At 49.0% G+C, this 13,952-nt stretch overlaps 7 protein-coding genes across 7 annotated transcripts; 3 read left to right on the top strand and 4 right to left on the bottom strand.

The window, feature by feature from the left end:
- Positions 1-120: 120 nt before the first annotated feature.
- Positions 121-1,557, top strand: N7500_006801 (uncharacterized protein; the record flags this gene model as incomplete). The annotated part of the gene is made up of 2 exons (XM_056677945.1): positions 121-130; positions 719-1,557. 2 exons carry the CDS (start codon positions 121-123, stop codon positions 1,555-1,557), a joined length of 849 nt encoding a protein of 282 aa, XP_056532945.1.
- A 1,876-nt stretch (positions 1,558-3,433) lies between these two features.
- N7500_006800 (uncharacterized protein) lies at positions 3,434-3,934 on the top strand (the record flags this gene model as incomplete). The annotated part of the gene is made up of 1 exon (XM_056677944.1): positions 3,434-3,934. The coding sequence occupies one exon, from the start codon at positions 3,434-3,436 to the stop codon at positions 3,932-3,934; it is 501 nt and encodes a 166-aa protein (XP_056532944.1).
- A 261-nt stretch (positions 3,935-4,195) lies between these two features.
- N7500_006799 (co-chaperone SGT1) lies at positions 4,196-5,721 on the bottom strand (the record flags this gene model as incomplete). The annotated part of the gene is made up of 2 exons (XM_056677943.1): positions 4,196-4,711; positions 4,771-5,721. The coding sequence occupies 2 exons, from the start codon at positions 5,719-5,721 to the stop codon at positions 4,196-4,198; spliced, it is 1,467 nt and encodes a 488-aa protein (XP_056532943.1).
- Positions 5,722-5,920: 199 nt separating this feature from the next.
- On the bottom strand, positions 5,921-8,312 carry N7500_006798 (terpene cyclase/mutase family protein; the record flags this gene model as incomplete). The annotated part of the gene is made up of 4 exons (XM_056677942.1): positions 5,921-6,011; positions 6,072-7,517; positions 7,573-8,036; positions 8,103-8,312. The coding sequence occupies 4 exons, from the start codon at positions 8,310-8,312 to the stop codon at positions 5,921-5,923; spliced, it is 2,211 nt and encodes a 736-aa protein (XP_056532942.1).
- Positions 8,313-8,938: 626 nt separating this feature from the next.
- N7500_006797 (uncharacterized protein) lies at positions 8,939-10,461 on the top strand (the record flags this gene model as incomplete). Its single annotated transcript, XM_056677941.1, has 6 exons — positions 8,939-9,218; positions 9,305-9,371; positions 9,440-9,548; positions 9,622-9,789; positions 9,848-9,919; positions 9,991-10,461. The coding sequence occupies 6 exons, from the start codon at positions 8,939-8,941 to the stop codon at positions 10,459-10,461; spliced, it is 1,167 nt and encodes a 388-aa protein (XP_056532941.1).
- A 408-nt stretch (positions 10,462-10,869) lies between these two features.
- Positions 10,870-11,474, bottom strand: N7500_006796 (E2 ubiquitin-conjugating protein UBC7; the record flags this gene model as incomplete). Its single annotated transcript, XM_056677940.1, has 2 exons — positions 10,870-11,123; positions 11,225-11,474. The coding sequence occupies 2 exons, from the start codon at positions 11,472-11,474 to the stop codon at positions 10,870-10,872; spliced, it is 504 nt and encodes a 167-aa protein (XP_056532940.1).
- Positions 11,475-11,729: 255 nt separating this feature from the next.
- Positions 11,730-13,387, bottom strand: N7500_006795 (scramblase family protein; the record flags this gene model as incomplete). The annotated part of the gene is made up of 3 exons (XM_056677939.1): positions 11,730-12,749; positions 12,807-12,978; positions 13,035-13,387. The coding sequence occupies 3 exons, from the start codon at positions 13,385-13,387 to the stop codon at positions 11,730-11,732; spliced, it is 1,545 nt and encodes a 514-aa protein (XP_056532939.1).
- Between the last annotated feature and the right edge of the window lie 565 nt (positions 13,388-13,952).

Here is a 13,952-nt window from a genome sequence, read left to right as displayed (position 1 = left end):
TAGATCGTACTCGATCGTATTCGATCGTATCGGGTGTACATCGACATGGCTAACAATTGACTCCACTTATCAGATGCATAGAAGTCGGGATAGATTGATTCGTAAATCTGGCGATCCATGATGAATGATGGTCGGTGATATGAAATGGGAAAGGGGATGTCAATATAAAGCCAATAATCAACCCACCAGGACAGGAGACTAAGTCGAAATCACCGCTTATAGAGGCTGATATATACATAATTGCACTTTTGATGTGTACTGTTCTATCATGACACACGCCCTAGGGCCAGTCCACTTTCCTATCCTTTTCTTTTCGCTAGCGCAAAGCAGTGGCCCATACGATCGAGAACACGAGTTTGCATTTGCAAGATGTATACGTATCTTTCTAGGGTGACTCAGTAAGAATGAGTAGATTATGAGTCCACGTAGACCATTGTAAATGAGATAATATCGGACACCAGCCCCAATTAGACCCTAAATTCTCGTTCAATTATCACCCCGAGTCCTGTCGAATCCAACAAGGAACTTTGATTATACTATGCTGTACGGAGTACAACATACATCTAAGCAGCTTCAACAGGGCAAATGCCACGCCTCACAAATAGATGCTTTCCCTACTTAGGACACCCTTATGGCATCCGATAGCATCTCATTTGCAAATCAAAGGTCTTACTCTACTTTCTATCACCAATATAATCAGTCTGACACCTATCAGCAGGTTTCTCAACCCAGATTCAACAACGCGATGCCAATGAACTGGAATGCTCCCACAACACCAAACATATCCATCAAGTTCATGAGATACTTCAAAGCCAAGGGCTACTCAAGATAAACTTGAAATTCCGCGACGAATCAAGCAACTATCTCACACAACTGATCTCATCCCTGAACAAAAGCCACAACCATGGTTTACCTATCACCCATAGCTCGACACGAGGCTGGTTCTGGGATGTACGACCTCAATTTACGACAACACTAGCAAGATCATCCTCAAACTCGAGCCCTTGTTTCTCACCGGGAAATTTGCCGGCACGGTCTGAAACATCCGAATCCTTCCCCTGGCACACCGACTGCAGCTACGAAGAACATCCACCCAGCTTCTTCGCGTTACAGGTCCTCCGTGCCGATACCTGCGGAGGTGGTACTCTCTCCCTAATGGAGCTAGCCCGCGTCCTGCCGCTGCTGTCCGCCACAGCGCGAAAATATCTATCCAAGGCTGAATACCGCATTACGGTCCCACCAGAGTTCGTCAAGAGAGATGATCAGCAATTTATTGTTGGTAGCATTTTGACCAATACGGGTTATGGGCTACGATTCCGTGAAGATATCATTACGCCACTGACGACGAGCGGGAGCGAAGCGTTCGAGGAGCTGAAAAATATGTTGCGAAGCTCTGAGGCTAGATCACGGACGATCTCACTGTCGCCACAACTGTTGCCGAGTGGATCGATTGTCTTGGTTGGGAATCGTCGGTGGCTTCATGCTAGGAACGAGGTGCGGGACCCGAAGAGACATTTGAGAAGAGTTCGATGGGATGCCAAATCATTTGAGTGGTAAATTACATTATAATATACTGTGTATTACCAGGCTCTCAATAGATTACAGTCGTCATGGTTTTACCGTCTATCATTCTTATAGTGACGAGTTCAAATCATTACTTCGCCCAGACTATAAAAGGCTATCAATTGACATATCTATTGAAGAACTAAAGTTGTTATGTTGGAATAGGTTTCATACGGTCCTTTGCATATGTGCTTTCCTACACTTTTTTTCTGCTGTCTATCTATTAAACTGGAGATATACAAATACGGGATCGTGTTGGCAATTATCTTCAGGAGCATTCGTCACCCCTATACTTCCTTCTGGTAAAGGCTTTGGCCGGTTTCCCCAAGAGATAAATAGCGGTATGTTTATTCCCGGCATTGAACAAGTCAGACTGTCAAGCTTATGTCGTTCCGTATTGAAAGTTTACTATCAATAACCCTGTGTCTTTCACTCTAGGGCCCCAGTCTGGGAGTCGTTTTGGAAGCATATTTCTAGCACAACCTTCTCTAGAATGTCAGGAGATGGAACAATAATTACAAATAAGCCACGTAAGACAGACACCCTTAACTTGGAGTGAGATAACACGGGTCAATTTGCTGGTTCTTTCGACTCGATATGACACGCTACTTCCCATTACGTTTTTGATCACCTGGTTGGCAGCCAGGAGGTTCTGATCTGATATCCAATGAGTGTATGTCCATATATTGCAAGATATCTCTCTCCTGCAAGGTATACGACTGAAACCCGGTAAGAGAGCTGGAAGGCTGGCCAGGTTGGCATCTGATGCTGCGCTGGACACGCCGCCACTTGGATGTGGATATATGACAGCGATTGGGGCTCAGCAGTGCCAGCAAGCTCCGGTGACCTTCCGCGCGGTCGATAGCAGAACATTATAGGAGTCATTAACAAAGCACTGTCAGTAGATTGGCCTTGAAGAAGACCATAATACAGTTCTATAAACATCTGCTGAGCTGGCAGAAGCAAACCGCATGCGAATTAACGGAGTATTAAATGTGGCACATATATTTCATCTCTGGTATAGCTAGAGGTGAACTGGCGGTCAATCTTGATTTTCAGATTGGGCTCGCTAGACGAGAGATGTTTGCCATGAAGCAGGGGTTGCAGATACGCGATTGGATCATCGCGGCCATGAACTGTCGACATGTCTGAAAAGTCGCCGACTTAGGCCTGAAACATCACGGATAATCTTGTAGCATCTCATACTCGTAGCATCTTTGCTCTCGGGAAAGATATATTAGCTTAGCGCGGCTGACGGAGATGTAACTTTACCCCTGAGCCAACCATCACCATCGTGATGCGGGTGTGTCGATATTAACGGACTAGCATAACCATACTAGTGCCAGATCAAGGCTTGCATGAACGGGGTTTGTGAAAAACAGAAGCCGTTCGGAGGTGCAAGGGGCCGGCGCCAACATAAGTTTCACGGAGAACGAATAGAACTCAGATGAAGTCCGAGCCCTAAGCGCCCACAGCCTATCATTTTGGCCTCGAGCTTCCTTTGTTGCAGCCCTAAGCTGACTTGTAAACCCGAGTTCATGCCTCTCAATACTGTTGACGATCCCATATCGCGATACCCGGTGTATAAGATCCGTGGAAGCTTCCCAGCCAACAATACATCGGAAGTCTGCTGCTGAGTTGGGTTCCATTCTTTGCCCTGATTCCAGCCCAAATTTCCTGATATACTTCTCGGCGAAGACGAAAAAATATGTATATATAGCCTAGTTCGATTGCAGCATGATGCGAGTGGGATCCCCCAGAGGAAGACTCAAGTGACAAAGCAGGCCTTAGCAAAAAGCAATCAACAAGCACTGTATCATTCGAGACAAACTAAAAATCATCTACTACTTCACCCATACAATCGACCATCATGCCGGCTGCTACGAAGGAGATAGTGTATGCCGATACCCACGCAAAGGGCAACTGGTCCGAATTTCCGGACGGCGTTGAGGCTCATAAACTCGGCACATGCTCTGTCATCGCAGTTGTCAACGAGGAAGGCTTTATGCTCTTTAACGTTTCTTCAGATGGGCCCAGGGAGCTCGCTGCTGCAAAAGAATTCTGTGAGCTCTACAGAAGGGAAAAAGGGCGATTCGGCAACAAGGGTGTCTGTGTGTGGATTGTGTACGCTCAGGAAAACGCCCATAAAGGGCGGCAGATCAAGTACTATACGGGGGAGATCGAGCCTCGCAAAATCTATGAGCAGATGTATGACGGGGAATCTTTCATGAGAGCATCTGGTGAAGCAGGTGCTCAGGTTTGCCTGAAATTGGTGCATGGGACTGTCGTGGCTACTTTGCGCCCGCAAGCCGGAAATGGTTCTTCTATCGAGCTTTCTGGGGATGGGTCAACTGTGGTGTGGCCCATGTAGACTGGGAACAGGTTTGGGCGAGGATGGGGTTCTGTTTTGGATTTGAGTATCTATTTGATTGGCGTTCGGAAAGGGGGTTTTATATCTGAGTGATTGGAGTCTATGAATCGAACTACCTGCGTTTCAGAATGAAGAATAATCAGAAAGCTTGAGACAGCTAGTAAATTGAAACCTATTTCACAACAAATCATTGTGATACCTGAGAAACACCTCGCTACATGCGACTTTGCAATGAGAAAAGAAAAAACATGAAGCAGAACATTATTCAGAGTGAGGTTCGACCTTTCCCTTCGCGACTTCAGACCAGTTCGTGCTCAGGGATGTTCCCTGGCTTTCGGTGTAGCTCTTGATCATAGCTCGGCGCGTCTCTGGATCAGCGCCAGCATACAACTTCTTGAAGAAGCCGTCGACAGCATCACCACCTTCGTCATCCGATAGATCACCATCAGCTTCTGCCTTGCCCTTTGATTTCTTTCCAGTGAGAGAGGATGCAACCTTGTCCCAATCCTTAGTTCCATGGCGTGACGAAGTGGGGTAAGAAGGGCCTGCGGTAGCTGGCGCCTTTTGATCGGCTGGACGGTCGGTAATCTCAGTGGGGTTGGTGGTTGAGCCTTCGAGAGCACCCCATTTCTGGCCGGCCGTCTTCTTTCGCAGGTTAAGCTCAATCTTGGTGCCCTTGACTGAAACCTTAGATTCGGCAGGATTGATAGCCGCATACAGCGGGTCGAGGGTAAAGTCGTATTCAGAGCCAGATGGGAGGGGGAATTGCAGCGAGACCTTTTGCAAGATTAGTTCCAAATCCAAGAAAGAAAAAAGTCGACCGGGAGGCTTCATACCAAGCTTTCTTCCATTTCAACTACGACACTGTCCTTTGGGATTCCCTTGACATAAAGAGTCACAACGACGGAGTCCTGTGACTGATACCACTCGTGGCGAACCTTTTCCGGGGCAGTAGGAGTAGCCGTGGCGCTAGTGTTTGAGTTTTGAAGTCGAGCAAACAAAGCAGCCTCAGCCGCAGAAAGGGTCGATTCCGCTGGTAGCTCAGACTCCGGCTCAGGCTCAGGATGCTGCGAAGCTTCGGTCACCTCGACGTTGTTGCCAGCCTTGAGAGCCTTCCACTGTGCCTTCACTTCCTCTCCCGTAGGAATGTAAGTGGAAGATGGGAACTCTGTAACAGATACAGTGCACTTTGGATCGTCCTTAGGCAGCTCTGCCAGCTTGCGTTCAATTTTGGCAGTCCAAATCGGCATCTGGGCGCTGTAGTTGTTTCTGGTACCTCCCCCTCCGGACCCTGTTCCTCCCATGGCAGCCTGGACCTGCTCTGACTTGTTCTCTGGCACTTTCCCGCTCTTAGTTTTCTTCGCGATGATGTCAAAGACAAATGCTGCATCTCCATACCGCTCAAGTTGGAAGAGCGACACGCCACGGCGCATCTGCGCGGAGAGGATCAGTTCACGGTTTCCACGCTCTTTGGCGAGCTGGAGTGCGATTTCGGCATCTTTGAGTGCAGCCTGGTAGTTGGGTCCGCCATCTGCAGGCTTGAGGCGCGAATAGGCGGTTGATCGCGAAATGTAGTATGCCGGAGCGCGGGGTAGCTCGCTTAGGGCGTGGGTGTAGTGTTCAATCGCAATAGGATATTTGGATTCGGCAGAGGCCTTATCACCCTTGGCGGCAGCGTTCATGACGACGGGATCAGGGTCAAGCTCAAGTTGAGAAAAAGAGTACGTGACATCCAACGCGAAGGGAGCAACGAGCCGCATTGGCCCAAGCTCGTGTGGATCAACCATTTTGAGGTGGTCACGTGGTATGGACGTTATGAGGGGAAACGTGAGGGGGAAAAGGTGACAGGAGAAAAAGAAGCAAAAACATTTTTTTTTATACAAACGCAGTGCTACGCGCGTAAATGATTACAACGGCTGGATTGTTGAATAAACCCCTTCATTATTAATTAAGTACATAGGTGGGATACATGCTTTCCCTTATAGTTTACACGAGCTCTGCATTTCCGAACTTCTTACTATACAAGCCCAAGGCACGGATAGGCCAGTAGAACTTGTAGTTAGGATACGAAATCATGCTAAGAAGAGTGTCAGCGAATTGAATCCAAAATAGAAAGTTTAGGATAGTTCAAACTTACCAGGACTGGTTGAATACACCCTCAATCGCCTCCTGTAGCCACTCACCATTCCGCTGCTGGCGAGACATTAACAGCTTAATGCCTCTCTCCAACGGTTCTTTGTGCGGATAGCCCGCCTCCATGAGTGCAAGAAGAGACCAGGCAGTCTGGCACACCTGGGACTTCTCATGCTGAACATACTGGTGGGTCGAGCTACTAAGATATGACTCGCCCCAGCCACCATCGGCCTGCTGCTTCTCAAGCAGGAAGTCACAGCCCCGACGAGAATCAGGACTTGTTTCATATGTCTCGCCGACACTGGCCAGACTTTCGAGGGCGAACATCGCTGCGTAGGTGAAGCAGATACCCCAAGAACCATACCAGCTACCGTCGGCGCGTTGTACGTGCTTGATGTGGCCGACAGCCATCTGCTTCGCGGCACGGATTTCATCGGCGCGATATTTGGGGTAGAATTTGCTGAAGAGTGACAGAGCGGTAACAGATGCCGTTGTGCATTCGGGGTGGTCATAGCTGATCATGATTCCGCCGAATACCTCCGCAGCATTGAGCCACTCGACCTTGGGTGAGGCGCGGGTAACTTCGTACTCGGAGAAGCCGCCGCTTGGGTTTTGCATGAGCAAGAGACAGTCGACAGCGTCCTTCAACCGTTGTTCCGAGATCAGCTTGGGGAAGCCGTGCATCTCCTGCAGCTGAAGTGTTGAACGCAGTCCCTCGGCGGTGCAATCGCTAACTGTGTAACCCTGGTCCTTGGTGCTGAATGGCCAAGCGCCCTTACGGTGTTGGCGGTAGCATTTTTCTTGATCTGGTACGTTCTCTCGTAATTGATGGTCGTCGAGGAATTCGAGGGCCTTTGTCAACATCGGCCGCCATTTAGGCTCGTCGGCGAAACCAGCGACGACGATGGCCTGTGTGATGAATGCCGTGTCCCAAACTTGTACTCCATTGGTGCCATTTGCCAGCATGCCCTCGTTCTTTACCCACATATAGTCATTCAACCGCTCTCTATGTTGGCGGACAGAGTAACTGTCCGGGCCGTCGTGGATAAAGCAAGCGACCATGTTCATTGGATTGTTGACGGGTCCCAGCCCCGCATATTTGGTGTTTTCATCTTCCATGCGAATCAATTCCCAGGTCCATTCCTCAGCTCGCTTGACAATGCTGGGGTGTCGAAGGTAAGGGTTCCAGACCCGAACCAGCACTTCGTTTGCTGCATTCAGCAGCCACGTCTTGGGGTAATAATTGTCTGCTTCATGGATCGAGTTCCGATGCGCAGCAAAATCGACGGAGCTGTATGGTTGGGTGTATAGCTCTTCGCGCAGCTGTCTTGTCAAATCGTCGAGAGGGTGAGACCATTGTTTAGACCACAGCCAAGACATTGGGAGGAACACTTGACGCATGTGAATCCACCACCGCCAAGGGGCAAAGGGAACCCAGTCGGGAAGAAGCCTATGAAGTCGGTTAATATAAGAGGAGCTGTACTTGTTCCAGTGCGTGAACCAACCAAATCTCAGGGGGGACCGGGTTAACACCCTCCCATTCCATCACTCCCAGAATACTGAGCCAGAACTTAGCCCAATGAGGACCGTAGATGGCACCTCCAAATTTATGCAGAAGGCCCCGGGCTTTGATCATGCGCGGGTCTTCTTCGCTGACACCGACCAAGCGCAGTGCCACGTAGTTCATACAAGTACCAAATACGGAGCTATGGCCTTCAATATGCAGACCCCATCCACCGTCCTCTGGTTGCTGACGAGCGAAAAGATAACGTTTGATCTCGGTTGCATACTCAGGGGGAATAGGGGTATTGGTCACATAGTAAGTGATCAAGATCCCCGGCAGTAAAAACATCGGACCGCCGTACTCACACGCCCAGTTTCCGGGCTCTAGTTGCAGATGCGAGAAGAATGAAAGCCCATTCTCGGCGGCTTTCAATGGCGTCTTAGCCTCTGGCAGCTCGGGAAGACCCTATAATTCGCCATTAGAATTGGATGGAAGCTTTTAATTTATGTTCATCGAGGGAAGACTAAATACCGTCGGCATTCCCAAGTGATATTTATCAGCTACTGACTGCGGCCACTCTTGGTTTTCCACATCCGATTCGAGATATCGCCATGTTTGACGGCCTTCCTCATCGACCAATCGCCAGCGTGAGTAGTCGGTTTTAAGATCTCCATTGGTATCTGGGGTGAGATGACCTTGGGCCGGTGTTCTCCATGGTCCAATATGAGGATTCGAAGACATGATATGAGACAATGCGTCCTTTTCACCTTAGTAAAGACAATAAACAGCCAGAAGGGAGTTCGATGGTGAGTGGAAACCGGGGAAGCTTAGTCATCGGTATCACACCTGCGGTGTAGAATGAAGAATGTCTGCATGTGAGGCAGACAAATTGAAAAGAGAAGAAATATGGGAAAGAGGATATCAAGGAGGTTCTAAACAAAATACAAGGGCCCCTGAGCTAAGGCTTTGTGGTGTGGTGGGCGTGGTATGGTCTGGTCTCTCAAAATAACTACTCCGTATACACCCCAAGAACTTCAAATCCGAAAAGACAAATGATAATAAAATTAACGGTCGTTGAGCGTATACATTCTCACAGCAGTAGATTCTCGACGTAACGAGAGGGAAAGCAAGGGACGCTTATATAGTAACCATTTCGTGACCTCCATAAATCCTCGAATCCTACTCGTGCCGATCCAAGTTGTTAGATGTGTATTTATAGTATTTACGTTAGTTATTAACAAATCTATGGTATCGGGAAGTGTCATGTCAGCTCACTGTCCCCAGTGTGGTCCACGGGTAGATATGGTGCATCTACTCTCTTCCTCTTCGACCTCATCACCGACCTCACCTTGCCTGAATCCACTCCAATGGCGATGGCTGAGATATCAACCATCGAAATTGTGGAGATAGATGATGGTCGAGATCCTTCAGTTCAAGTCTTTATCAACAACACGCTCGCATCCCTCCTCCACGGACTCTCGCAGTCACCGGCAGAGGCCAACCTCTCTATCACCCTCAAGCGCCGAGCCAGCCCGGTTGCTTACATGATCAACCCTATCACCGGAGCGTTGGAACCTAGCTCGAGAGTTGATACATACAGGAACTACTCTTGGCCAGGGAAGACAGCATACGAGGCATGGAAATTTAGTAAGGTTTTCCCGTCACCACAGTCCGAACACCACATGAACACCATTCCTGGATGACAGACTGACCGAGTCTGCGTGTTCTGGTAGCCGTCATTCTTCGAGTCCTATCCATCTTGGACGAGGCCATTCGGACAGGCCAGCTGATCTCTAAGAGGTGAGTGAACTGGCAATGTCCATCAACCAGTCTGGAGGGCATGTTGAACACATCCACAAAATCTCCAGAGACATGTACTATATCGACCCGGAGTTCTTTCGCGTGCAGAGTGTCGTAGATCGCATTGTCGATGATCTGGCGTACACCATCGGAGTGAACAGAACGGCATTAAATGTGGTTTGTCTTGTCTAATTCTGTAGTATCATAGCATTGTGAGGCCGGATTGCTGACCTTGTGCACAACTCTCTAGGAAGCGGCAGCAAAAGGACTGGTGACAGGAGACTTTCGATTGACGCGTGGCTCCCAGACTTTGATCGATGCGCACTCTACCATCGAGGATAGTCTAATTCCTCGAATAGAGGACGGAGACGAGATTGACGTTTCACGGGCTCGGTGGGTTCTAGTCATCGAGAAAGAGGTATGAAGCATGAAGACACAACACACCGCGAAGCAGTAGGCTGAGTACCTATCCCCAGGCAGTCTTCCACCGGCTCGCGCGAATAGGTTACCACACCAGAGCACTAGCCGGAGAAGGAATCATGGTCACAGTAAGCCGCATCTCTGCTGTAGCACATCTTCTCCCCCCAAAGAGCAACTGAGCTCAAGTATACTCGAACAGGGCAAAGGATACCCCGATTTCATGACAAGAACTTTTCTGCGCGCAATGTCCGATTCTGTAACCAACCAGAATAGACACCCACCCCGTTTCTATGCCCTCACCGACGGTGATCCACATGGCATGGCCATTTTGTCAACGTACAAGTACGGCTCAACGGCACACTTGCACCAAAATGCTCGTCTGAGTATGCCGAGGTTGCAATGGCTGGGTCTTCGAGTGACAGACATCATAGCAGTTCCGGAGGTACTTGGTGACACGGCTCTCCTTTCGTTAACGACGCGAGATCGAAAGAAGATCATGACTATGCTTCGGAATAGTCCTGTCTGGGCGAGCGACGGGCCAGAGCCAGAGTGGCGTGCTGAATTACAGCGGATGCTGGTCTTGAATCTGAAGGCGGAGATTGAGATCTTATATGGATGCCAAGGAGGGTTGGAGGGGTGGATTAATCGGAGAATGTTTCGGCAGGAGTAAAGTACTGTACGAGCTGTATATTTATGAAGGTATAGAGGTATAGACCACATGGAATTAAGACGAAAGGATCTACCATATAGCATTTGCCATGGATCCCCAGTACTCTAGTAAAAGGACAAGACATGAGAATGCTAGAGTAGATGCAAGATTTAGCAGGTTTCTAGAAGAAAACAGTGTATCAAGATAATTGCATGAATTTCATCCGCTATAATAATGCGAGGATAAGAATGCACTGTACAGACCGAGAAGCCATCGCATATCCAAACCATGCATAAGAAGAAAAAAGAAACCTTTGAACGCCAGTCATCAAATCTTGACTTCCACGCCGCACAAGGTAGACCATATTGACAGCGATTTACTTGCGCCGCAGTGAGAGAGCTTCGGCATTCATCCACAACCCAGCCGGGCTCACAGACCCAGACCCTTCTTCACCTCGTCCCTGACCTTCTGCTCATACTCAGATCTCCGCTCGCGCCACATCTTAGCAGCCTCAACATTGGCGGGACTCTCATCATTTGGCTCAGCAAGCATACTCATAACAGAGATGAGAATCTTCTCGACGCTCTGGATGGGCGACCAGCGCTCCGAGGCGTGTTCGTAGTGGTTTGGGTCGTCACCGGGCGGATGAAGGATGGAGATGCAAACGGTTCCGTTGGGGTATACTATAATCAACATTCATCAGTAAGGTATTTCCCATTGTGTCTTGTGCAACGCGAGCAAGTAGCCTGGCGCAAGTCATTCCTGAGTTGTCTCGGTCACGTACCGTTGGGGTGCCACACGCCACCTCCAATAAATTTCATCGTCGGCGGGCTGAGGGGGTAATCTCTTGGGAACTTCAGCTCTGCTGCGAAGACGCCGCCCTCGAAAGGAGTTTCCTCTGGGCCCTGGATCAGGGCTTCCCAGTAAAACATGTCATCTTCGGAGACGGGACCTGCGGTGATACCCTCTGGTGGGTTGGTGGAGAGGTTCTTGTATTCGTGGAAAAGGCGCTTCTGGGCGACGGTGGACGCCATTTTGCTGAATTGATTCAAATGCGAAATGCAATTTCCGTAAATCCCTAGGTGGCAAGGATGTCTGCGGGGACTTGGGTGGGATGGGTGGGGATGGAATAATTCCGGGGCGGTGGACAAAGCGTGGCGATGCCGTCAGGGGGACCTGGACTTAGGGCCGAGATAGAAAAATGTCCAACAGTGAGATTTCTACGTAGTAGCTTAAGAGTATATATTACATCTGAATTGTGAATGTTATAGTACATATACTGGACCTTATCACCAGTCAAAATAATCTCCATCACCCCCATCACCAATGTCACCTCCTCCATCACCCCAAGGGTCATCTTGACCCCAAGGATCTTGAGGTTCATCCTGGAAGCCTTGTGGGCCTGGGTCAGCCGGATCCGATGCTGGGGTATTTGGATCGGTTGCGTTGCCCCTGTGCATTGCTTCATATCCAGCCATTGCACCTGCGGTGGTAGCGCCTCCAACCATACCATTCGGCATACCACCGGCGGTTCCAACTCGCTCAAGAGTTCCACCGGCAACTTCACCCACAGCTCCAGCTTCACCAGCGGCACCGCCTCCGGCAGCTGCACCGCCAGCGGGAGCCTGACCGCCCATAAATGGAATCGGAAAGCCAAACATACCATGGCCGTGTTGACGACTGAAGTAATCGAAATCAATGCTTACAGCTGTAGCCAGCATAACAGCCCGTTGGTCAAGGGTCATCCCTGGACCATTGTTGCCAGGTGATGTCCCGGTGCCGAGAGCAGCGGAATCCATTCGTATTGCGTAAACACCAGTGTCTGTGAAGATTTCACGCGCAAAACCTGCGAAATTGCGATTGACGGATCCAACCAACTGATTGTCTGCAGATTTTAGGGAGAAATCCCATGATAGGAAAGGCTCATCAACGTAGGCAAATTGGTTGAATTGACCCTGGTTTTGATCTGATCCTCGCACCAGCTCCATCTGCTGCGCTCGTGACAAACCGGAGTCGGATGGCGAGACATTGTGGGTTCCCATATCTGTTTCTGGGTTTGGGGACTGGTGATGGGTGAAGAGATTATACTTCCGCCGCAACGGTGCCCACTGCTGCTGCGCTTCACCAATAACTCGCATTTGACCAAGACCAAGTGGGGATATTCTTGCACTCGATCTAGTGCCAGGTTCAATGAGAGAACCGGGTGTGGTGCTTTGAAGGGAGGTGGATGCGGAGGAGGCATTTGGCGTTTGCTCAAGAGGATCATAGACGTGAATACGGGAGTTGATCCAAGAAAACGGGCGATTGAACTGTAATAATCAGCCAAACTGAAATCACAACAAGAGATGGCCATTTCATGGGCTTACTCGAAGAATTTCATTTTCGTTTCGGTCAAATACATGTGTTACGAAACTTCGGTGGGTGTGCAACCATTGCCGTGCCATTGTGTTCGCCAATCCCTTATCTTGTTCTGCCATATATCCAATGTGATTTCCTAGTGCATCCATGATGATGTACCTATTCGCTTGCTCAAACCCACTGGTGGAGTCAGTACACATAAATCTCTCCCAAATTAGCACTTGCCTGGCACTCACATCAGAACATTCATCATCTCTAGTTCTCGTTGTACAACTATCCCTGAATTCGCCAGTATCGAAATTGCCGGGTGGGTTTCTTTAAGCACCCCTCGTGGGTCTTCAGGTAGGTAAACGGGAGAAAGTAGAGTGTTTTGCGAAGGGTCGTAATTGGGATTCGTGGCATCTTGAGACTCGGGGGCAGACTCATCCTGTTGCGAGCTTTCAGCTTTCCTCGAAGTCGGTATGACATTTGGTCTTTTTCTGCTATCGCGAGGACCGCGCGGAGATGTATGACTTCTGAAGCTTGAAAGAGCTCGAGTTCGAGCTGGTGTCAACTGCTTTTGCAGGTATTGGAGCCTTATACCCCACATGGTAGTTGAAAAAGACCAAGCTGGCCTATTAAGAAGGATTGATGGAAAATTTTGGTGGAATGCGAAGTTGGCGAGTAGTCCGAACACTCCACTGAGAGGCTCAGAGACTGATGACGGAACCTTGGAGGTTACGGAGATAATCGGAGATAGCGATGGCAATAGTCCACGGGTGTTGTAGATCATATTTACTCTTACTCGGAATATACATTCTTATTTTGATACTCAGCTTATTTTGGGTGTAATTCCTTATTCATTTTTGTTCCATTACTTATAAGTATCGTTGATGAGTGTTTTTCCAAGCTCAAAACATACTTCAAGTCACTTTGTGTGCATATACATGGTAGGCTACGTTGGCAAGTCGTAGATAAGACTCTAGGATTTTGAGGAATATATATCCAGTTCATCTCCATATAAAAGGCAAGCATTATATGTTCGAGCACGTCTGGGCATGTCCAAATCAAGGTTTAGAAGCCTATGGGAACAATCCGTCCAGCGGCATCAAGCTCTATTACTTGAGCTCACAGCCCGTCGGCAGCTCCATGCCGTTCTTATAGGACCAAAAAAA

The sequence above is a fragment of the Penicillium coprophilum genome, assembly GCF_028826855.1.
Source record: "Penicillium coprophilum strain IBT 35676 chromosome Unknown utg000004l_segment0_segment0, whole genome shotgun sequence".
Classification (NCBI taxonomy): Eukaryota; Fungi; Ascomycota; class Eurotiomycetes; order Eurotiales; family Aspergillaceae; genus Penicillium; species Penicillium coprophilum.
The sequence above is the reverse complement of the archived record's forward strand: the minus strand, read 5'-3'. Positions and strand labels throughout refer to the sequence as shown.